The sequence below is a fragment of the Mastomys coucha genome, unplaced genomic scaffold (assembly GCF_008632895.1).
Source record: "Mastomys coucha isolate ucsf_1 unplaced genomic scaffold, UCSF_Mcou_1 pScaffold1, whole genome shotgun sequence".
Classification (NCBI taxonomy): domain Eukaryota; kingdom Metazoa; phylum Chordata; class Mammalia; order Rodentia; family Muridae; genus Mastomys; species Mastomys coucha.
This window is the reverse complement of record NW_022196891.1, coordinates 50,746,718-50,769,306: the sequence shown is the minus strand read 5'-3', so window position 1 is coordinate 50,769,306 and position 22,589 is coordinate 50,746,718. Positions and strand designations below refer to the sequence as shown.

At 46.2% G+C, this 22,589-nt stretch overlaps 1 protein-coding gene across 17 annotated transcripts in view; it reads right to left on the bottom strand.

Annotated features, from left to right (window-relative positions):
• Rgs8 (regulator of G protein signaling 8) overlaps window positions 1-22,589 on the bottom strand; it is a 46,159-nt gene that overhangs the window by 18,670 nt on the left and 4,900 nt on the right. Inside the window, exons 1-6 of one of the 17 annotated variants that reach the window (XM_031384942.1) lie at window positions 21,027-21,417; window positions 20,132-20,260; window positions 15,410-15,483; window positions 13,409-13,537; window positions 10,735-10,836; window positions 9,779-9,843 (exon numbers count right to left, since the gene is read on the bottom strand). In XM_031384942.1, the coding sequence (XP_031240802.1) occupies window positions 9,779-9,843; window positions 10,735-10,836; window positions 13,409-13,434 (193 nt within the window). In that variant the 5' untranslated portion in view covers window positions 13,435-13,537; window positions 15,410-15,483; window positions 20,132-20,260; window positions 21,027-21,417. The other 16 variants (XM_031384932.1, XM_031384915.1, XM_031384927.1 and 13 more) reach the window with 16 other exon arrangements.

Sequence of the window (22,589 nt, the reverse complement as noted above, 5' to 3'; positions counted from 1 at the left end):
TCTGACACACAGTAGTTGGCATGAGCTAGTGTGTAGAGAGGTATGACCTCTCTGTTCTTTGGTCTTCACGGCTAGCTATAAAATGCAGAGAAGAGCAGCATCTCCACAGGGTTAAGGGGACTGCAATGGGTTTACATACACAGGTGACTGGCAGAGCCTGACCTATAAGCAGGGAATGCTCGATGCTTGTTGGTGACTCTTACTCCCATGTTCTAAGGGAGTCATGATCCAGAACTCAACATATAATATCAAATGCAGTCCTGGCCAATTAAAGGCAGTGGATGGACAGTGAACAGTTGAGAAAAACAGGAGAGGAGAAGGAGGGAGGTGGGGCCCTCTTCTAGTTGTTTTATTAGCATTTCAATTGGGCTTTCTTTGAACAACCATCCTAGGAGTCAAAGCTCTGGAAACAGCAAAGTTTTTGAGATTGGTGCCTTGCCAGCAGCAGGAAGGGACAGGCATGTGTTCAGGATTCCTGGAACAGTGGGCAGGATATTGGCGTCCTTTTGAACAGCCACAGAACCTCCAAGAACATGCCGTGGCTGCACATGCTGCCGGCTGCCGGCTTTCTCCCTCTGCTTCTTTCCTGCAGTGTGCTTACATAAGGGGAGAAATTGGGTCACTATGAATGAGCAGTACAGCTGGTACAGCAGGGAGGGTGGCTTAGGTAACGGTTCAAGGTCCAGCAGTCCCTATTTAGCTGGCAGCAAGGGTGGACTTGAGCTTCTATCAGTTCCCAGGCTTGGGAAAACACAAAACAAACAAGAAAAAAAATTATTTTTAAACACTGTGTTTACCCAAGTACTCTTTCAAACACCAACATCCTCTTGCATTCCTGATCAATGGGAGAAAATAGTCCATTGAATAGAATCCAAAGTCAAGCTGAGGACAGGAACAGGAAATCGTGTGTATACAAGCTAAGATACATAAGCTACTAGAGAAGACAAAACCTGTGTGACCAAAACCTGTGTGAACCAAACCACTGATTTGAATTTTGCAGAGAGAATCACACCAGGGTCAGAGTCTTCCTCTGTACCATCTGTGAGGCAAAGGTTTGAAGTAAATTACTGTGGCTAATCAAGACTTATGGATGGGCGATTGTGATGCTAATTATAATCTCACACTTAGGACAAAAACAAAACAAGAACAAGCCCCTATTGCCTCCCCCTGCTAGCCACCCCACCCTCTCCTGCTTATTGGCCCTGGCATTCCCCTACACTGGGGCACAGAATCTTCACAGGGCCAGGGGCCTCTCCTCCCATTGATGACTGACTTTGTAGTCCTCTACTATACACATGCTGCCAGAGCCATCAGTCCCACCATGTGTACTCCTTGGTTGGTGGGTGAGTCCCTGGGAGCTCTGAGGGTACTAGTTAGTTCATACTGTTGTTCCTCCTAAGGGGCTGCAAACTCTTCAGCTCCCACAAACCACAAGAAACTCAAGAAGACCAAAATGTGGACATTTCATTCCTTCTTAAAAGGGGGAACAAAATACCCACAGAAGGAATTGCAGAGACTAACTATGGAGCAGAGATTGAAGGAAGGACAATCCAGCCGATATAGCTATCTCCTGAGAGGCTCTGACAGTACCTGACTAATACAGAAGCAGAGGCTCACAGCCATCCTTTGAACTGAGTACAGGGTCCCCAATGAAGGAGTTAGAAGAAAGGACCAAAGAAGGGTTACTGGTTTTCTTAAATGATTTCTACTTTACTGGTATACATTGCCTGTGTGTGTGTGTGTGTGTGTGTGTGTGTGTGTGTGTGTGTGTGTGTCTGTTAGGATGACAGCACATCAGGCTTCCTATTCCTAAGATACAGAAGCAGAAGAAAGGCCATACAGGGTTTACAGCTGCTACCCCAGCGACCTTCCTCCAACAACAAAGCACTGTAAAGCCAGGCGGGGTGCATCACCTTAATGCCAGCACTCCACTTGGGACAGACACAGACACAGAGGCAAGCAGAGTGAGTTAGAGGACAGCCTGGGCTACGCAGTGGAGTCCTGTCTCAAAACACAAAACTAAACAACAAAGTACTACAATGCCTCACAGACAGTAGTCCATAGCCTAAAAAAAAATCTCCACATTCAGCATTAAAGAGTATTTCTCAGATGCATTTTATGGAAGAATACTGTTGGGACTCTCAAACGAGGGAGGGAAAGTAGCAGATTTTACCCCCTAGGCTAATAAAAACTCCACTCCCAGCAGGGTTCTCCCACATTCATTAAGGAAGGTGAGCAGGAAGACCAGAGGGAATCCCAAAAGCTCAAGAGGGCTGAGTAAGAAGAAACATCAGGTCACACTGGGAACTCTCCCTCATCTGCTGCCTCCCGCTGCCCACAGGGTCAGTAAGCTCTATACTACTAGCTCAGGCACATGGGACTCAAAGTCCATATTTTCTCAGTAAGCCAGTGTGTTGGAGCAAAAATAACCAGACAGTTATCATTTATCTGGCCTTCCATGTACCAGTCACCTCATTAAGCATTTAGGGGAACAGCAACTGTATTGAATTCTTACATCATGCAAGCCTTCATTCCCCTTTCACAGATAAGGAAAACCAAGGCTCCTTGACATTAGGCGATTAACATGAGGTCACAGAACTGATGAGGGACAGGAGGCAGGGTTAGGAACTTACACAGCTTCGTTTCTTCAGACCTTTTATAGGCATTGAGGAGCTGCCCATAGCCCGGGCGCTCCTCCCAACAAGGTACAAGGGAAGCTTACAGCAGTGCTGACGGGTTGACAGAAGAGCTGAGACACATCTTTTTTACCCAACCCATTTCCACTCTATCTAAGCTAACTGGGCCTCTGCCCTTTTGTTTTATTCTATCTATCTATCTATCTATCTATCTATCTATCTATCTATCTATCCATCATCTATCTATCTCTTCCTCTCTCTTTTTCCTTCCTTCCTTCTTTTTCTTTTGACTACCTATGGGATCTTCCATAACACACACACACACACACACACACACACACACACACACGGGACCTGTGATACCCAGATGTCCCAATGCAGACAGATGCTGCCTGAGGCCTCAAGGCCCTCCATACAATACAAAATTTCTCCAAGAGCCTGGGCTCCCCACCCCATCAGGACATTGTCCTTTTCTGTTTTGCATACTTATGTTTGAAAGCAGAGTCAGGGGATGTGCCATTTCTGAAAGACTCCTGTGAAAACCATACCCCAGTCTCTAGTCCCCAGGGATTCTGGTTCCACAGGTCTGAGATAAGATCTAAAAATGTTCGTTTCTTACAAGCTCCTGCAGGTGTTGCTGCAGATGCCTAGCTTCACATTTTAAATAAGACTTCTCTAGAATTTTCTGTCTTAAACAGTATGGGGAGAGTTGCATGGTAAGTGGAAGCCTGCCTGTTTGCCATAGAGCTAAAGATTGTCTAGATGAACAATGTAAAGTGTTCCCCCAAGCTGATCATTTAGTTTTTATCTGATCATTGGTTTGGGGTCTTTTACATAGTAGCTGTGTGAACAGCTTAACTTATTTTGTGTTTTTATATCTCAACCATTCCCTGAAGGGGGCTAAGTTTTAGGCGCCACAGTCTTCTCCATTGATCTTCTTTTACAGAGACAGACAATGCTGTTACTGTGAAAGGGCTCTCCGTGGTCTTATTTCCCCTAACCTTCCATTCCCTGGGGCCAGTGGGGCCAGTGACTAGACGCTTTCCATCAGATTCAATGCAAACTATCAAACAAGATGGCCTTCCGCATCAGTCCCCAAGGGAGGTGATGGGCAGTTCAGGTAAGGTCAGGTATAAACCTGCAGGTTTACTTACAACTGTAATTCAAATTTTATGTCCAAAAAAAAAAAAGGAAGGAAGGAGGGAAGGAAGGAAGGAAGAAAGGAAGGAAGGAAGGAAGGAAGGAAAAGGAAGGAAGGACAGATGTAGGAGCAAGGCAAGAGCAAGAGGAAGAAGAGAGAATGAGAAAGAGAAAGGTAGTGGGGGAAAAGAAGAGGGAGGGAGGGGATGAAGAAAGGGAAGGGAGGCGGGAGGGAAGAGGAGAGGGAGGGAAGGAAAGAAGAAATAAAGAAGGGGAAAAGCAGAAAGAGAATATTTCTTCAGAGTTCAAGGCTAAGTATCCCTCTAAAAGCAGGACAAATAAGCATACGCCTAAACTTCATGAAGAATAAAAGCAAAAGGTAAAACACTGAGTTTTCCTGTCTTCAAGTCGCCTGACAGAATAGATCTCCCATATTGGGAGGTTTGGTTCTGTTACGTATTAGCTTCAGAGCAGAAAGACTTCTAGGCACACACACACAAACACAGCACCCCCCCCAAACACACACACACATTCATATTCAAGCACACCACACACACATCCTCGCACACTCACATGCACATACCACACACACACATATGCACATACATACACAGACATTCAAGAGCATACCACACACATGCACCGTACACATACACACACACACACACACACACACACACATACACACACACACACATGAGCACACTACACACACACACACACACACACACACACATCCCCCTTCAGGGCAGACTGCATGCACAGTTCAGATATCAAGTCCAACTGTAATTGGATGAACAGGGAAAAGCTTCTAAATGAACACATATTAGAAACCTATCTAGTTAATGAAGCCATCAGCAATGCCAATCTCAGTTGCGTTGTTGGTTTTAAGGAAAGCACTTAGCAAGTGATGCCCTCTTAGCTCATGAGTGCGTTTCCTCTGTGCTCATCTGTAAACAAATGAGATGAACATAAAACTTCTCTAAGTATTTTCCTCCCACACTTTTTTTTAAACTCTAAGGTTTTGAAGATAACACAGTGGCCTTTTTTCCCCCTGAGATTTGAACCTGTGCAGTGCTAGAGAGGAAGAACAACACAGGTACTTAGGTCCCTTCTGGTTGCTGGAACAGTTTCAGGTAAAAGCACACTTAAGTAACCGAACAGGCAGTGCTTAGTCAAACCACCTGCCACAGGTGATCGGTTATCCCCCAGCCTCCAGTCTGCTCCAGAGAACACCCTGGGACCAGGGCAGAACTGAACTCAGCCTCTGACACATCCAGTTCCAGCTCCTTTGTCGGACAGGTGAGAAATCTGATTTCCTCAATAGCCAAGGTTTCTATTAGGGCCACCTCAATCTCCAGGAGTAACTGGGACATGGATGGACACACACATACACACACACACACATACACACACACACAATCAGGATCATAGATCTGACACCAGCTCCTATTCTTCACTTAAATGTCCAAAAGCCCAGTCCCTGACTACGGGAAACCATTGTCCCAGACAAGTAGGACTTGCAGCAGTGATGAAGCAGGATTTAAGAGCGGTACTGTAAGTCAGGCTTCTGTTTGCAATCCCAAGGCCACCTGGCCAGCGATGAGAACCCTGGTTCTTTTCCCTGCCTTATTGTGAGCATTGAGAACCTGAGTTCTCAAAGACCTTCATTCTCTGTCAGAGATAGACCACTGCCCCTGTCTCCTGTGCTACCCTCCTGCTGCACGGACTGTGCACACAATGAACAAACACACAGTTATGAAATAACTAAACGACATCAGAACAAGGGAAGCAAAGAAGCTCCAGAGGTTGAGGGGGGGGCTGGTAACTACCTAATTCCACATAGAAAAGCCTGGGAAGGAGAGATACCTCAGTGTGAAGAACGACAGAGGAGTGGGTTCTAGACGAACTCCACTGCTCTGGACCCCAGCCATGCAGGAATTCTGTACTCTCTACTCCTTAGGATATCATGTGTCTTAATTGGAAGCTCTGCACAGGTCCCATTAGTGCTGCTGGGGACAGATGCATGGGAGATCCTATTGGAGACGTTTAATCATCCCTGATTGAGTCATAATACCAACCCAACTTCATTAGAGTTTTAGAAAGTTGTCACCTTTTTAAGGTGGCCTGGACTCTAGCTGCTTCACAGCTTTCTGCTGGCAATAAACATCCAAACCCTAACAGCTAGAAGTTCTTCTGCCAGTGACCCTAATACCTCTTTCTTCCTAAGAACTCTCCTGTCGATGGCTCTTTATTTCTATATTAAACAGAAATAAAGAACAGAACCTTGGACTCAAGGAAGAATTAAAGAACTTTCGTTCAAAAAGCCGGGTTTGTTTGTTTGTTTGTTTTATACTTTGACAAAGTAGCAAATTGGTTCCTGCTGTGACCCAGAAGCAGGATTCCTGTCACAGCATTCCTGGAAACCGAAGTGTTCCTTGACAGGAGGACCACACATCTGCAGATCTAAGAGGCTTTGAATCTCTAGGTCTCACACTAGCTTAATATTAATAATTGGATACAAAGTTTGCTGTTGAGGTATGTGTTTTGCATTTAATAAATAAGTGTATCATAAAGAAAAAACCAGCCATGGTATCATTACATCACATCTCGAGGAAAGAGGCCACCATTCTGACAATTGTTTAGTTTCCTGTCTGCTGGTGGTGGCAAGCAGGCATCTCTAACCCCGTTTTTAAAATGAGGGAACAGCCTGGGGGACTTGAGCTGAGGCTGAAATAGAAATGGAACTTGAGGATGACCTTGAATCAAAGCCAGCTCAAGAGAAGACATAGCATGGTAGTGACATTTCTCCTGCAGAACTCCAGGAAAATAATCAATAACCTCGTTTTTAGGAAAGCATTACTATCTAATGGTAAATCTCATCATCACATGTATGCCACTCCCTTGGCAGAGTCACCCTGCGAGCTTGCTATCGAGGCACAGCTGTGTGTCACATATGCTGCACACTCCACGCTGAATTATTTTCCTGCCTAAGTATATCCCATGGAATGCCAAAGTCACAAGTGTTTTATAATGTGACTTACTCTTAGATATTGCAGCTTATTTTTAAATCTACTCCAAAATATTTGTCAGCTGGGGAGATGGCTCGGTTAGTAAAGTGCTTAGGTGCTGGCATGAGAGCCTGGATTCAGACCCTCAGGGCCTACATAAAAATAAATAAATAAATAAGTGTGATGGTGTGTTCCTGGGAAAGAAGAGGCTGGAAGTTCCTGATCTCATTGGCCAGCTAATGCTACCTAACTGGTAAGTCCCAGGTTTACTGAAAGACTGTTCCAATAATAATAATAATAACAACAACTACTACTACTACAATAATGTAGGTAGCTGGGGAGAGCACTTGCAACCAAGCCTAATACCTAAATTCAATTCACAGAACCCTCATGGTGGAAGCAGAGAACCAACTTCCAGAAGTTATCTGCTAAACTCAGTAAGCGCCCTGAAGCAGGCATGAGCCCACACGCCTATACACCTATACACCCACACACCTATACACCTATACACCCACACACCTATACACCTATACACCCACACACCTATACACCTATACACCCACACGCCTATACACCTATACACCCACACGCCTATACACCCACACACCTATACACCTATACACCTATACACCTATACACCCACACGCCTATACACCTATACACCCACACACCTATACACCTATACACCCACACACCTATACACCTATACGCCTATACACCTATACACCCACACGCCTATACACCTATACACCCACACGCCTATACACCTATACACTTATACACCCACACGCCTATACACCTATACACCCACACACCTATACACCTATACACCCACATGCCTATACACCTATACACTTATACACCCACACGCCTATACACCTATACACCCACACACCCTATGTACACACAAACACACATAGAAATCAATTATAAATAAAGTGAAGAGTGATAGAATAAGATACAGCAACCTCTGGCCTCCACATACACGCACAAAAGTGTACACAGGCTCAGGCACACACAAATGTGTACTTGCATATGCCTCACACACACACACACACACACACACACACACACAAAGTATTTCTTAATTTGTTTATTAAGAACAAGAAGCAAAGTCAGAGGACAGAACTTCATCGAATTAAGAGCAAAATCACTTCTTGTTCTTGGATGATGATGATGATGATAATGACGATGAGGAGGAGAATGACTACAATGACGATGCAGCAGCAGCAATGCTGAGGACTGAACCCAGAGCCTCACCATTCAGTGACCTTTCCAGACCTGGACAAGCCAAGTCACTTCTAATGGCATTTGCTAAAAACCAAAGGGTTCCACCATGACCACCCCAGCATCCAGTAACCAAGCCAGGTCAACAATTGAGGTCACAGATCTCAATCCCAACCACAGATTCAATTTAACTGTCCAGGGACGCATTCCCAGTGTAGGACCAGCACAGCAAAATGAAGGCAGCCCTTCTGCCCCCAGATCTCATGCTGCCGTGTCGAACTGAGGAGGAACACGGAATGTCTGTCTGCAACCTTCCTGTCTCCTCAGAACACCCCCTCTCTCCTCCCTGCCCCTGCTTTGCCACTTCCATGTGCTTAATGCCAGAGGGATTTCGGAGCCCAAGGAATTTTGACTTGCTTCCTGTTGAGAAGGAAGAGCTGAAAAGCTTGCCTAATGATAAATTGCCCTCTGCACACTACAATGTGCACAACCCTCCCTGCCTTTGTAGGGAACAAAAGACACAGCAGCTGAACAAGGAGGAGACAGAAGAGGAGGTAGGGAGAGCGGAACGGCGTTCTGGCCAGGGAGGGGGGACACATGCAGCTAGGATAGAAATGGGGTTCTGTCAATTCAAGGGATCGTTAAAATACATGCAATGTTCATTTGACTAAGTAGCCAGCACTCTCCACTGGCATGGGGGAACGAGGTTATTTTCCCTTCTAGACCTAGCCCAGAACCAAGATCCTCCACTTCTAGTCAGCTCATCACTCTAGCTACCTAAACTGAATTCTCTCTGGTCAAAATTGCTAAGCCATCAGCCACAGTGAGCCATGCCTGTGATCTCAGTGCTTGGAAGGTGGCAGGTGGAAGCAGGAGAATCCTGAGTTCAAGGCCATCCTTGGCTAGATAATGAAGTTGAGGCCAGCCTAAGCTATAAGACACCTTGTTTCAAAAAGAGGAGAGGTTTGAATCCAGAGCCTCACACATGCTAAGCAAGTACTCAACCATTGAACTATACCTTCCCAGACCTAAAAAAGCAGTCTCTTTTAATGGCATCTGCTTTTTTAAAAAAAAAAAAAAAAAAAGGCTGGCAAGATGTCTCTCTCTGACTGCTCTTCCAAAGGTCCTGAGTTTGGGTCCCAGCAACCACGTAGTGGCTCACAACCACCCGTAATGAGATCTGACGCCCTCTTCTGGTGCGTCTGAACACAGCTACAGTGTATTACGCTGGAGGGAACAGGGCCGAATGAGCAGGCTGGAGCAAGAGGGGTCCAGCGTGAGCAGGGCTGTCCTGAGTTCAATTCCCAGCAGCCATATGATGGCTTACGGCCATCTGTACAGCTACAGTGTACTCATACACATAAAATAAATAAATAAATAAATAAATAAATCTTTAAAAAAATGGAGAGAAAATTTAAAAAAACAAAAACAAGAACAAAACAGGTAGTCCACCCAAGTATCCAGTAACCAGGACAGGTCACCAAAAAAAGCACAGATATTTTAAATAATATAATGTAATATAATATAATATCTGAGAAACTGGAGCATCTTGGGACAGTGGTTTGAATACAGAAAACAGGAAGGACAGGCCTAACCTAACTTCATTTAAAACCCCAGCTTTCTATGCAATCTGCTCTTCTTGCTGTGTGCGGACCGTGGAGAGCTGGTGACCTGGCACTGGGTCCTGAGCCTAGGAAGCATTTGCTACATCTTTTGCCACATGGATGATTTGCTTTGATGTGATGCAGCCTGAATTCTACTTACACTTATGAGAGAGAAGCACATCAAAGGAGTCGGCCCACCTCGTTGCTTCTTCTGTGGAGAGTCTCCTAGGAAGCAATAGCATCTCTCTGAGTGTTTCTGACACATCGCCTCTTCCCCAACCACGGCTCACATCTGTCCAGGACTCCTTGGACTGGTGGAGAGCAAATGCATACTGTACTAGAGTCCTGCAATTCTACTTCAGTGAACTGGTACGGATTCAAGCAACAGCTGGGGAAACTTCTTAAGTGGGGGCGGGGCTACAGCTTAGAGGTAAAGTGCTGACTTGGCGTAATGAGGTTCTAGGTTTGCTTCCCCAATACCAGAAAAAAGAATCGCCCTGGGTGGGTATTCAGGGTCCTACATATTACCTTTGGTCTGAACAATAAAGGCATATAGCTATGCGAGTTCAAGATGTCAAGGTGATAGTGGGGGTGGGGGGGCGAATCTTGGAGACAAAAGAGTTAGGCTCCGCTCACAAACTCTACCTCTTCCTGTCACCTCAAAGTCTTCACCTCTTGGAATGAAGACAGTGATGCCCCTTACAGAGGTGAGTGGGGGGGGGGTGAATCAAGGTGACATCTGTGACATCATTGAGAACAGTGTCTGCGCAGAGCAGGTGCTGAATCCAGATGATCTGAATCTAAGCATATTTTTAGAGTAACTTTGGATGCTTATTTCCAAACTGAGAGCTCAGGTTGACAAGTATGTAGAATCAAGAAGTGCTCTTCCCTAGCCAAGGCTTCAGGCATGATGGGCAGGATTGGTTCTTAGGAGAATGAAGTTTCCCGCCCGAGCTGTGCCTTTTTATTGTTCACATGCAGGGGTAGAAAAGAAGCTGCCAAGAGACCAGAATTTATGGTCCTATGGTTTATAGGGTCAACAACTTGCTAGAGAACAGGGTTCCAAAGACACAGAGTGTGGGTACCCAGGAACTCAAGGCAAGCGATGCTACTCACTTGAGAGCGCGGTTGGGTTTGTCGGGAAGGATGGCTGTGAAATCACTGCAGGAGTCTGATTTGTGCGACAGGCATCCCAATCTGGTCCTCATGCCTTTGTTCCTGCAGTGGGTGGGGGCAGAAGGAAAGGGCTGTCATGGCCACAACTGCCAGCTCTAGGAAAAGCCCCCAGATCTGCTGCCCTGCCCGCCCCAGAATCCATCAGCAAGAGCAGAGGCAAGGGCTGTGCTCACACCTTATTTCCACTATAGAAATAGCAATAATAGGTGTGGGGCCCTTCTTGTGCCCTTCCCCTAAAGGCTGAAAGCTTTTTAAAGCTGACAAGGCAAGTTGATGGTAAGGCACTGAAGGTCATTAGCTTGGGAGAACTTCTAAATTAGGATTCTCTGTAGGGAGTGGAAACACAGCAGTTACAAAATAACAATCCCATTTTGCTTTCCCACTAGCGGGGCAAAGCGACAGGGTTGGTGGTGGCCGCAGCCCCTGACTAGGAAGTCATGAAAGCAGGGCCTGCACACAGAGGAAAGGGGTGACTCAAAATACAGGGGTGCACGAGAGGGTCAGCGCGGAGTGTAGGGCTTCAAGGTGGATCAGTTCCCAGATAGTTTCTCTCAGCGCATCCCATCCCATTAGGCTATCTGTACACAAATGCCTATGGACCAGCAGGGATTTAAGAACTATGGATGCCACCCACAGAGGAAAGCCAGTGTTCCCTTGGACAGTCCTTATGCCTGCTTAAATTGCCCTATTTACCTTCAATAAGGGACTGGCAAACTACCTTCCCTCAAGGTGTGTATATACATGGTTTTACAGGAACAGAACACCACTGTTTGTTCACATCCTGTCTAAAGATGCCTTCAACTTCAAGGGCAAAGTTAGATAGTTGCAACATTGTCCGTACACTCAGCCTGTAGGAAAGCCGAAAATATTTACTCTCAGGTTCATGATAACAGAAGTTTGTTAACCTCTTACCTTTAACCATGACAATTCCTCACACTGAGGGCAAAAGTAAATGGAGGAAAAAATTGATATAACCAGACCGGGTCTTCAGTCTGACTTGAAAAAGGAATTATCATATGCATCATGGGTAGATATCACCATGGAAACAGCCCTACAACAGGTCATCTTTGCATGCCAAAAGCAAGTCCTTCTGGCCTGTCTTCCTTTCCCTCTTTTGCACAAACCCTAAAACCAGATAGGGGAGTTAGGGGTCATCCAATTCATTCACTTCCATTAACTTCAATGGATTTCCATTCCCTGGCCTGTTCATTGTCTTTGTTCACAGAAATCTTATCTGACATTTGCCCACTGAGATGGTATTGTCCTTGGCAGGGATGGACATTTGTATTCCACAGCATATCTCTGCAGAGCCCCCTTGGAGCTGAAGAATCCGAGTTTCCAGAAATATCCTCTCCCACAGGAAATCTGCCTGCAGGTCTCTGCCCCACCTCTCCTCCCAGGCAGGCTGCACTGTGCTGCCATCTATTTGTCTATTTTGTGGCATTTCAAAAGGGTTGCGACAGCTACTCTCTCTCCTGAAACAGAGAGCATCTTCTGTGTCCATTCACTGTTAGAAATTGCAGGGTACCCAGCACCAGGCCATTCAAGCAACTGATTAAAAGCCCTATGAATCATCACTGCTGTGAATTCGAGCAAAGGTCCTGCTCAGGCTGTACCACAGGTCAGGCCCCAACCTGCAGCTGACTCCAATGCCTCAGGATCATCAATCATAAAAACAACAAACAGGACTCTCAGAAAGTGGCAAATCCATACCAGCTTTTATGCACCAAGGTTTGGCACGGACTAGTTTAAAGGGCACTGCTTGCTCCCAAGACTACTCTGAAGTGTTCAAATAGTTCACAAAAGCAAATTTACTTGAGACAAAATGATTTCCTCTATTCCTAGTCAAAAGCTGAATCGCCACCTCCTTAGCCAGATAGAAAATGATGAGAGTAGACACAGGAGAGAGAGGCTAAGAGGAGGGAGAGAGGGAAGGAGGAAGGAAGGAAGGAAGGAAGGAAGGAAGGAAGGAAGGAAGGAAGGAGAGATGGAGGGAGAGAGGAAGGAGGAAGAGAGAGTGAGGAAGGTAGGAAAGAAAGAAGGAAGGAGGTGGAGGGAGGGAGGGAGGAAGGAAGGAAGGAAGGAGGTGGAGAGAGGAAGGAAGAAAGAAATGAGATGGAGGGAGGAAGGAAGGAGGAAAAGAGTGAGGAAGGTAGGAAGGGAGGAAGGAAGGAAGGAAGGAAGCAAGCAAGCAAGCAAACCAGCACAGAAGGAAGGAAGGGAAGGAGGAAGGAAGGAATGGAGAGAGGGAGAAGGAAGAAAGGAAAGGGAAAAAAGGTATCATTTCCTCATCTTTCTCTACAAACCCCTGTCCCAGTAACTCACAAAGTTTCACACAAGTTCATGCACAGTCCCTTATCCTACCCCCAAAGTCACCACTAAGAAATTCTACCAAATCACCAGGAGGGCATGGGGCTGACACAGGTCCGACTTGCAAGGCTATAACTTTGTAAGCAAGCACAAAGGCAAGAAAAGCACAGTGCACATACTGGAGGCCCAGCAGAAGTAGTCCAAGAGGACCATGGAGAGCTTTAGAGCAGGAGAACTGAGAAACCAGAAGGTGGAACAAAGAAGAGAGGGGCAGGAACAAGAAGACAGGTCATCAATTCATTACCTGCGTGGCATCAGTAAGGCAGCCATACAGGCATCCGCTTATGGTTACCCCTTGGGCTGGTTTGCAGGGACGTCAGGGTTGGAAATAAGACTGCTGGGTTCAGGGATTTACCCTCTCACGTCCTCTTACCTAAAATCAAAGAGTCTGCTGTAAGAGGGTTCACCCCCTCACATCTGTCTGCAAGATACACCTTTCCAATGGCTTTCCACCATCTGAGCACTTCCCACAGCCCCCACAAGTGTCAGCTTGCTCTTAGCAAGGGCAGCCAATCAAAGACTGACAGGAACAAATGCCAGGTGGCTTCACATTGCAGACTGTTGGTCAGAAGTTGCGGCTTCCCCAACCACTGGCCATCAACCAAAATTGGGACAGGTACCCTTAGGGAGGCATGGGCCTGCAACCCAAAAATTACTGTTCTCTTTATCTCACTAGACTGATGCCCAAGTGACCAGCCCCGGAAGAGACCAGGGAGGAGAGGTCAGCACTAGCACTTGCTCCAAAATAATCTGATTGGATGCTGTTCTGGTTCCCTCCTCCCTCCAAGGACACCTGTCCCAGGTGGAAATGAGCCAGGGTTTGAGAAAAGGGGAGCAAGGAGGGGGATTGAAGGGACTTGGAGGTAAGCCATCAGACACCCTCACCACTGGGCATGCTCCTTGGCAGGGATCCCAGACACAGGCTGAAGAAATGAATATGCAAGTCACTCTAGCTCATAATGGGGTGAGCCTTCCTCAGCCTGGCCCATTCTTGACCCAAAACAGGGAAGATTTGGGGATGGGAGAAGGGGCTATGGATACAGAAGGATGGTTGGCTTGTAGCCTCTCCTTCTCATGGGTGTCACTGGCAGCATTTCAGACCATTGTTTCCACAAAAGAGAGCTGATAGGAAGAGCTACCTACCTATCCATAAAAGGTTCCCCTGGGGAACCCTGCCACCAAACGTAGAATCCATTTTAAAAGAAACCTAATTTGGATAAATAAGAATCCTTTGTGACTGTGCCATTTAAATGGTTTTGGTATTACCCTGAACATTTCACAAATACTTTTACAAACCACTTTCAGAGTAATTATATCAGTAACAAAATAAAAGGAAGACTTTATTAACACTGAAAACAGAAGACAACAACAAAAATAAGGTTTTATGTAAAGGCTCATCCCACTGGGTCATGTTGTCTAACAACAGGGGACATTTCCTTAATCATTGTCCTAACTGGTATTGCACCTGCTTTCCAGAAGTGAGACCATCAAAGCCCTTCACAGCTCTAAGGGTCTCCAGAAAGCATGTCTGGGGCACCTACGCCTCATTTCCTCTTGTTTATAGAATATGTCCCCAAGGGAGGAGATCTTACCAGGGGCCTTCATTATTCTGTAGCTGAGCAGACCAGAGGTCACAACCTATATACACCACAGGCAAGGTCGTTCAGGGCAGGAGGCTACTGGCTCTGTCCCTGCCTGCCTCTCTTCCCTCCCTTTCCGGCTGTCAGCCCACTCTAGCTCACTGGTGCAATCCAGTTGTCTCCTCTCCAACCCTCCCCCCAGCACCTCCCAAGTCACCCCTTGAGTGAGGTCAGCTCTGGACTCACAAACCAGAGCCAGCTGGACACTTCGCCCCAGCTGCTGTGTCTATTGCAGGATCCAGAACCCTGGGGGCTCTTATCCACTTAGCCCTAGACTGACTTCTAAGGGACAGATGAGGGGTCCCAGAGCCTGGGAAGTTCAAAGATGGATGTGTCACCCGCCCCAATAATGCATGTATCCTTAGAAGTGGGCACTAAGTCACAAGTGACTGGAGCAGACAGCATAGAAAAAGATGACATTCAAGGTGGAGAGAGAGGCATAAGAAGGGGGGGAGCAAAGATTTATAAAGAAGGGAAGAAAAATTAAGCTCAGCAGGGAGAAAGCAATCAATATGCATGGAGAGGCAGATTAATTAAATATGTATAATGTAACCAGCTTTCCACCACCCCAGAAAAAAAAGGAGAAAGGCAGAGCCAATACTTACTGTCGTTGACCGGTCCTCATGGCTTGCAGGTCTTTGCCAAGTGGATGGTCAGAGATGCTTCGGGATAAGGAGCTCTAAGGAAAGAGTAGATCTTCCTTTAGCAGTGAAACCCTTGGCAGGTGGAAGGTATGTTTGCAGGGACACCAAGGCTCACGCATGCACACACATATACATAAGCATGCACGTACAACACACCTCCCACCACTTGAGCCAGGCAGCAATCAGCCCCAAAAGCTCTTCTCTCTGCTTGTCACATCCAGTAAATACTGAAGCAGCCTACACCCGGCAGGCGGCGGCTCAGCTCCCGGGCACAGTCTGCACGCCCATCCTCATTGGCAGGACGCAGGAGATGCCCCCAAGCAGAGCTGACCTGGCATGCATCCTGCGCCTTCCTCCTTCAGCCTCACTAACCTGCAGCTCCTTTGGCTGCAGCTCAGGGAGAAGTCTCTCCCCAGCCCACAGCAGCTGCTCTGCCCCCCAGCCAAGAGTAGGTATTAACTCTTTTCAGGCCACCAAGTAGCTGAGAATCCAGGGAAGGGTACTTTCCTAATGAGCTCTGCTGCGGCTGGGAGGTGGAGAGGCTGGAGGCTGCTGGTTGCACTGGGGAGCAAGGAGCATAAAGACCTTGCCCCAGACAGCTGCTGACAGCAGGAGCCAAGCCGAATCAAATCTCCTAATGAGCCAGGAGGAGGGGGCCTGTCTTGCCGGGTGTGATGTGATGTGATAAATGCAGAGAGGGAGAAAGCTACGGGGCAGGTCGCACATCTAAATTCCACCCCCTTTCTCCCAATTCTATTGCGCTGCACTCCCAAGCCAAACCACACAGCCCTGAAATTACCCTGCTCTGCCAAGTCTCAGCTGTCCCCTTACTCGACAGAGGAACCTCTTTCCCTAACCTATTTCCACGCCCACCCACCACCCACCCACCCTACCAGGACCAACCACCACACCGCTCCCCACTCCTTAATGAAAAAATTTCCACCTCCTCTCCCTCCTGGAACGTGCAGATTTCCAACTCCGAGATCCTGCCTCTCACCTGGTTTTTCCTACAGTAGAAACTCACCTCTCTCCCTCATCTATCACCTAGCAACTCCCCCCACTTGTATCTGTGATGGAGTGAGACTTTTCCCTTTGTTCTGCCCGATCTGCTCATCATCTCTATGTTCCTCTCTTTCTTTTTTTTTTTAATTTTTTCCAAACCTTTATACCTAGATAGACCTTTACACTGCCTGCCTCTGTGCCAAAAGGAAGATTTTTCCTGTTTGTCCTAGTTATCCAAAAGTGGCACCCAGACCAGCGGTCATAGCATCACCTGGAGACTGTGCTGGGCATGCCAGTGCTCGGGGCCCCATGCAAAGACCCTTGGCAGCCTAGGGATTCTGATAAAGCCTTCTCTTCATCATACACTCTGAGTCTCTGAGGGTGTCCCCATGTCTGTTCAGAACCAACTCCAAATATACCTGGCCTTTGTAGCAAATCATTTCTCGAAAATGTAGTTAGACTACATTTCCATAGAAAGTAGTGGTTTATCATAAAAGTAATCTATTCTGTTTATTTGACTTACAGTTGTTCAATGCTAGGAACTGAACCAAAGGCCTTAGATATTCTAGGTGCTACCTAGAGAGAATTTCTACCTCTCTAGCATGCTTTACCACTGAGCTGTGTCCCCTGTCCCTTTTCTATCTTCTTTTTTTTTTTCCCAGACAGGATCTTCTTAAATTGCCTAGGCTGGCATTAGACTCACTCTGTAGTCCAGGCAGGCTTTGAAACTGCTATCCCTCTATTTTGGCCCCCTGAATAGCAAGGATTATAGGCCTTGCCATCAGGTCCAGCTTAGTTAACCTTTTTAAAATATTTAAAGCAAAACTAGGTTGATGGTACAGCAGAGGCTGAGGCAGTAGAATCAAGAGTTCAAGAACAGCCTGAGTCACATCTACCTTTACAACCAAGTATAAAATATTTTCATGTATTGTCAGTCAACAATGCCATGTACCACACTCAGGATGATTACCAACCCATGCCACAGATGAGAAAACTGAGGCCAGATATGATAAAATTCCTTCTTCAATATGACATAATACACAGTCACAGCACAAGGGCCCAAATTTGTTGTATGGCTCTGACAGGGGAGCTTTTGCTCCCGTGTCATGCTGGGACACAGTCTCTGGGCATATCTATTGGTGCATGACCCATGTTCTGACAGTGAAATTAATGTGCTATAATCATTCACTGCCTGATGCTTCCATGAAATAGAAATCTGGATGCTGCCCCCACAGTGACTCACCATCTCTCTCCAATAATGTCCACACCATCCCTCCGCGAGGCAAAGACGACTTCATGTTACCAAATGAGATATCTTGAAACATGATGCTAACTAGAATTCAAAGTTAAGCTGAAAGAGAATTTTTCACTTTCTAGACCCTTTCCTGGTGTTTTGTACTACTATTAGAAAAAAAAAATTCCATGTATAACTAAGATTCCTAGGATGTTTACACCCCAAGATGACTCCACAGAGCTAATATTTAAGGATCATTTTGTATGTGCTAGACACTGTCCCTGGCATTGCACTTGAGTTAATCTAATTATCCCAACAAATTTACAAAGCCAACATTTTTATCAGCCCCTTTCACAGGTGGAAAAACAAAGACAGGTCATTTGTAAATAGAAGAGCTGCTGTCTAGAGTCTACTTGCTGCCTCTGTGCCCCTCCCTCTAACACAATGGTGATGTCATTAGCTGGCTCTTCCCCACCAGGGCTAATACAAGGCAAAGCTTTCTCAGAGTTTCCTGGTGTCTGATACCCAGGAAGGAAAGGCTCTGGGAGAGGGGAAGGGGACACAGATGGGCCTGGATCTGAGGCAGGAGCTGATCAATACTAACCAGGCATCAGAACCTTCAATTAGCCTTAGAGAAATAATGCAGTCAATAAGTCAAATGAATTGGGAAAGATACTGTAATTAATAAAGTTTTAAAGAAAAATGGAAAGAAAGGACAGAGGGGAAGGAGAACAGGGCTGTGGAAAATGTGAGGAAAAGAAGAAAATCAAAACTAGTCCAGAAGTTTCTATCAACACATTCCTAAGCACTGATGTGGAACCATAGAATACCCCACCAGAGAAGTACAAAGCTAACGCAGCCTTGTACGGGAGGGCTCCACCATAGCCTTCCAAAGAGCTAGTATGTGTGAGGAACTTCTGAGAAGCATGAGATGTCACTTCAGCCCTGGGGAGGCTGAGCCACAGCCACAAGATTGATGCCAGCCTGGGTTACAGAGGGAGACCCTGTCTCAAGACAACAACAAAATCTCCAGGGTATGTGTTAAGCTGGCTCCAAAGTTAAGCATGCTACAATGTTTTTTCCTGGATGACAGAGGCAGGAAAAGGACAACTCTAGGAGGACAGAATTCACCCACTTGGACTCTGGGTTCCCCAGGCTTAGAGCCATGGTTGGTAAAGCCAAGCTTTTGTGGCTACTGCTCCTCACATCCTGGCTGAAAACTGTCCCCACCCCCCTACCCGTGCCAAGTTCTGGTTTTTCCCAGGAAAGCAGTGATGGCCAGCCCTGATCTGGCTCCATGGGTGACCCAGCATCCCCTCTGCTCTTTTCGTTCTACAGCACTATGCCGCGGGAACCCCTAACTTGGCACAGACCAGTCAGCACCTTTCTAAAAGAGGGCTGCGGGAACAGGGCTCTGCTGCACAGCCCCAGGCACCTCAGGCCCACAGGCTCCAGGTATCCCCAGCAACCTTGCTATCAGCCCTCCCCTCCTTCCCGCAGGGCTCCCTCTGTTTGCCCATGACGTCACTGTACCCTCACCCCTGGGGTAACAAGTGCAGATATTTCTGGCGTCTCCTTCATTCCTCTTGCTAAATTGGTGTTTCAATCTGATCGTTGTGTTTCTGAGTTATTCCTTAGCTCCATCCCCCTCCCATCCATTGGCACAGAGGTTATTCAGCTCCCAGCACGGATATCCCTGCCCAACTCCTCCCCCCAACCCCACCCCCGCCCACCAGCAAACCTCAGTTACCCACTGAACAGACGCCATAAGCAGATCATCTGTATAATAATCTTTAATGGGCTCCGTTGCAGCTCCTCTATTTGCCTGACAATAAGCTAGTCCTCTTCTCTGTCTGGTTTTATTGCTCTCTCAAATACATACATACACGCCCAAGCACCTGCTCCCTCAGCTCGGATTGTCTACCCTGTATCTGCCTCTCAGCTCTGAGCTCCTTTGCCAACGCCTTTACCTCTGAGATAAAAGCTCCCTTTCCGAGCTCTTTCAGAATGATTCCAATTAGAGGAGCCCCTCTATCCCAGTCCCACCACCTTGCCGTGTGAGTCTGACAGCCTGAACCACAGTCTAGTTCATTCATTTCCTGTGAGGTTTCCAATCCTCCCAAATTGATTCCCACTCCAGGATGAGAATCTCTACAGCTGACTCGCTTTGCGCCCAGCTCTCATTGCTTCATACAGTGTAGGTGTTTAACTCAATGGCTAACTCTCATGTCTGAGTTCTTTTAAATTTTATTTTATTCATTTATTGGGGTTTGGGGGCTGTGTATATATGTGGAGGTCAGAGGGCAATTTGCAGAAGTTAGTTCTTCCCTTCCTCCATGTCAGTCCCAGAAATCAACTGGGGACATCTAGGTTGATGACAAGTGCCATCTTGTCAGCCCTTATTATGAATTTTTGGAAAAAAAAAAGGAAAAGAAAAGAAGACTCACCAAGCCTTCCTTATAGCAGAAATGTGTTGAGACTTCTGCAGTCTCCTGGTCAGGACTGGAGTCTGCAGAATGCTGATAGGTTCGGAGGACAGTAGTGTAGGCTTTTACAAACTATCCTGACAGCCCTATCTGTGCAGGGTAGAGTTAATCAGGAGCAAAGGGGGCACCTGGCATTGCCACAGAGGCCCACAAATATAATTAAATTGAAGATAAGAGGAATTAAAATCTGCACTATGATATTTTTTAAAAGCCACAGCAGAAGAGGTTTATTGCCGAATGCTTGTAGTGTGTTTATTTAATCAACACACCACCTAGGATAGCACCGTTCCCAAAGCTTTCAATAAAAGTCATTTGGATATCAGATTTGAATTCTGGTCAGCGTGCTCAAGCTCTTCCCACAAATCTTTTAAAAGCAATTTCCACCGCTCAGCTTCCTAGGAACAGTAGAAACCTGGATCAACATATGCCCCATTGATTTGGGGTTTCCATGGAGATCAAAAGGACACAGAGAAGGGCAGGACAGAAAGAGGACATCTGACCCAAAATTCTGCTTTAAAACAACGAAAACGTGCATCTCACAAGCATTCCGTCTGCGCATCTGCAGCCCCGTTTCCTGTCCGTCAGTTCAAGCATCTAGATACTTAATTTGTAATAACCTTCCTGGATTCCCATAAGGGATGTCACGGGGTCAGGGAGAAGGTGAGTCACTAATGCTGAGAACCCATGAAGGAAAACACAGAAGTCTAGAACAAAGGGTCATTGTTTATCACTCTTGTTAACTAGTTCTCAAACACTAAAGACCTGCATTAGTACTGAGATCGATCGATCACAACTAACAGGACCAAGAAATCTTGACCTTTAATTTTCTCCCCAAGCCGGGCATAGTGGTACTTACCAGCCCTTGGGACGGAGAGACAAGAGGACCAGGACCCAAAGACATCTTTGTGTCATTACTCACCACACTCCCAAAATTCTTATCCTAAGACTCAAATAAGCACACCTGCCCTGTCTACTTTCCAGGGGGAATGTTTAAAGAAAAAAAAAAAGTGAAAAATTCTGTGGCTGCTATGTAAGTTCCAGAACACGGTCTTCTGTTATTCTATTTGGAGGGGACTACGATTTTCCTTTAAATAGAATTTTGCCAGTGAGCAACTATATACCAAAAAAGAGTAAGATTATTCATCCAGTGGAGACTATCGTACTGAGGGAAAGGCCAGTGGGTTTGTCAGCCCAGAACTTCCATCACAGAAGTATTACTTTCCAGGCTTATGACTGTGGGCAAGCCATTCATTCTGGATGTCATAATCACTGTGGAACATAATAAAGACAACAACCACAGTGTCACAGGCTTGTTACCAGGGTTAAGTGAGGTAATAGCATAGGGTGTTTCCCACAATGCTTGATAGGTAGCAAGTGGCCCTTCATTGTGAAGCACCTTGGTGCTATTGTCAGCTTTATCAACAGTCCTTCACAGACTATAAATGGGAATTAGATTCCTACTACTTCCCTGCTTGACACAGAGGAATTACCTGGATGTCTGCTCAGCTATTTAATAAGCTATTTGGGGAAAGGTACTATAGGAGTAGAATGTTATTACTTAAAGACTCATTTTTTTTCCACTTGCTCACCAAGGCAATACAAAATGTATAAGACAATGCGTTCCTGAGGTTCTAAGAGCCTCTGGCCTTTGTCTCCTTTCTTGATTCTTTTGTCCCTCTTGGGCCTCCATTTGTCTCCCCGCTCCTCACCACCAGATTTTCTTCTTCCTATCCTTTTTGTCTCTGAACTCCCCTTTCTAAATGTGTCTAGAAAGGAATTTTAAAATTGAACCTCAGAGGCTTCAGTACCTAAGTCTGCAGACACTCGTAAAACTTGAAACACTAGGAAAATGACCCAAAATTAGGATACATGGTTACACAATCAATTCCATCTCTTGGAAAATGAGTTTTCAATGTTTTTTTAAATGTGGTACACAGGCCTTATATCATGTTCCAATTCCAGACAAAAATGATTAAAATTTGATGAGGCAATTAGAAAAAAATGTGAACACTGATTAGATATTTAACGGTCTGAGGGCAGCCCTTCTCCTTGGCTCTTTGGCTGGCTCCTCCCCTGCCCATCCTATAAATGCTTCCTTTCTAACCTTGACTTTCTGCCCTGCTGCTACTGCATGCTCCCAGAGTGATCTCACTTTGGTGCCTTTGGGTGCACTGACCATTTCTTCAACTCTGATTACTCTCCCAGTCATGTAGATTCCTCTAACCTATGGATTACCAGACATAGTCCTGTGATAGCCCATAGGCACAACAAATACAAATATATACCTACAACCCAAGCATTACCACATCCTCTTTCCTGCCCTATGTTATCTACTATCCCCTCCCACCCTTGACCCCCTCTGGCCCCCTCTGACTCCCCCTGGCCCCCTGGCTCCCCCTGGCTCCCCTAGCCCCTCTGG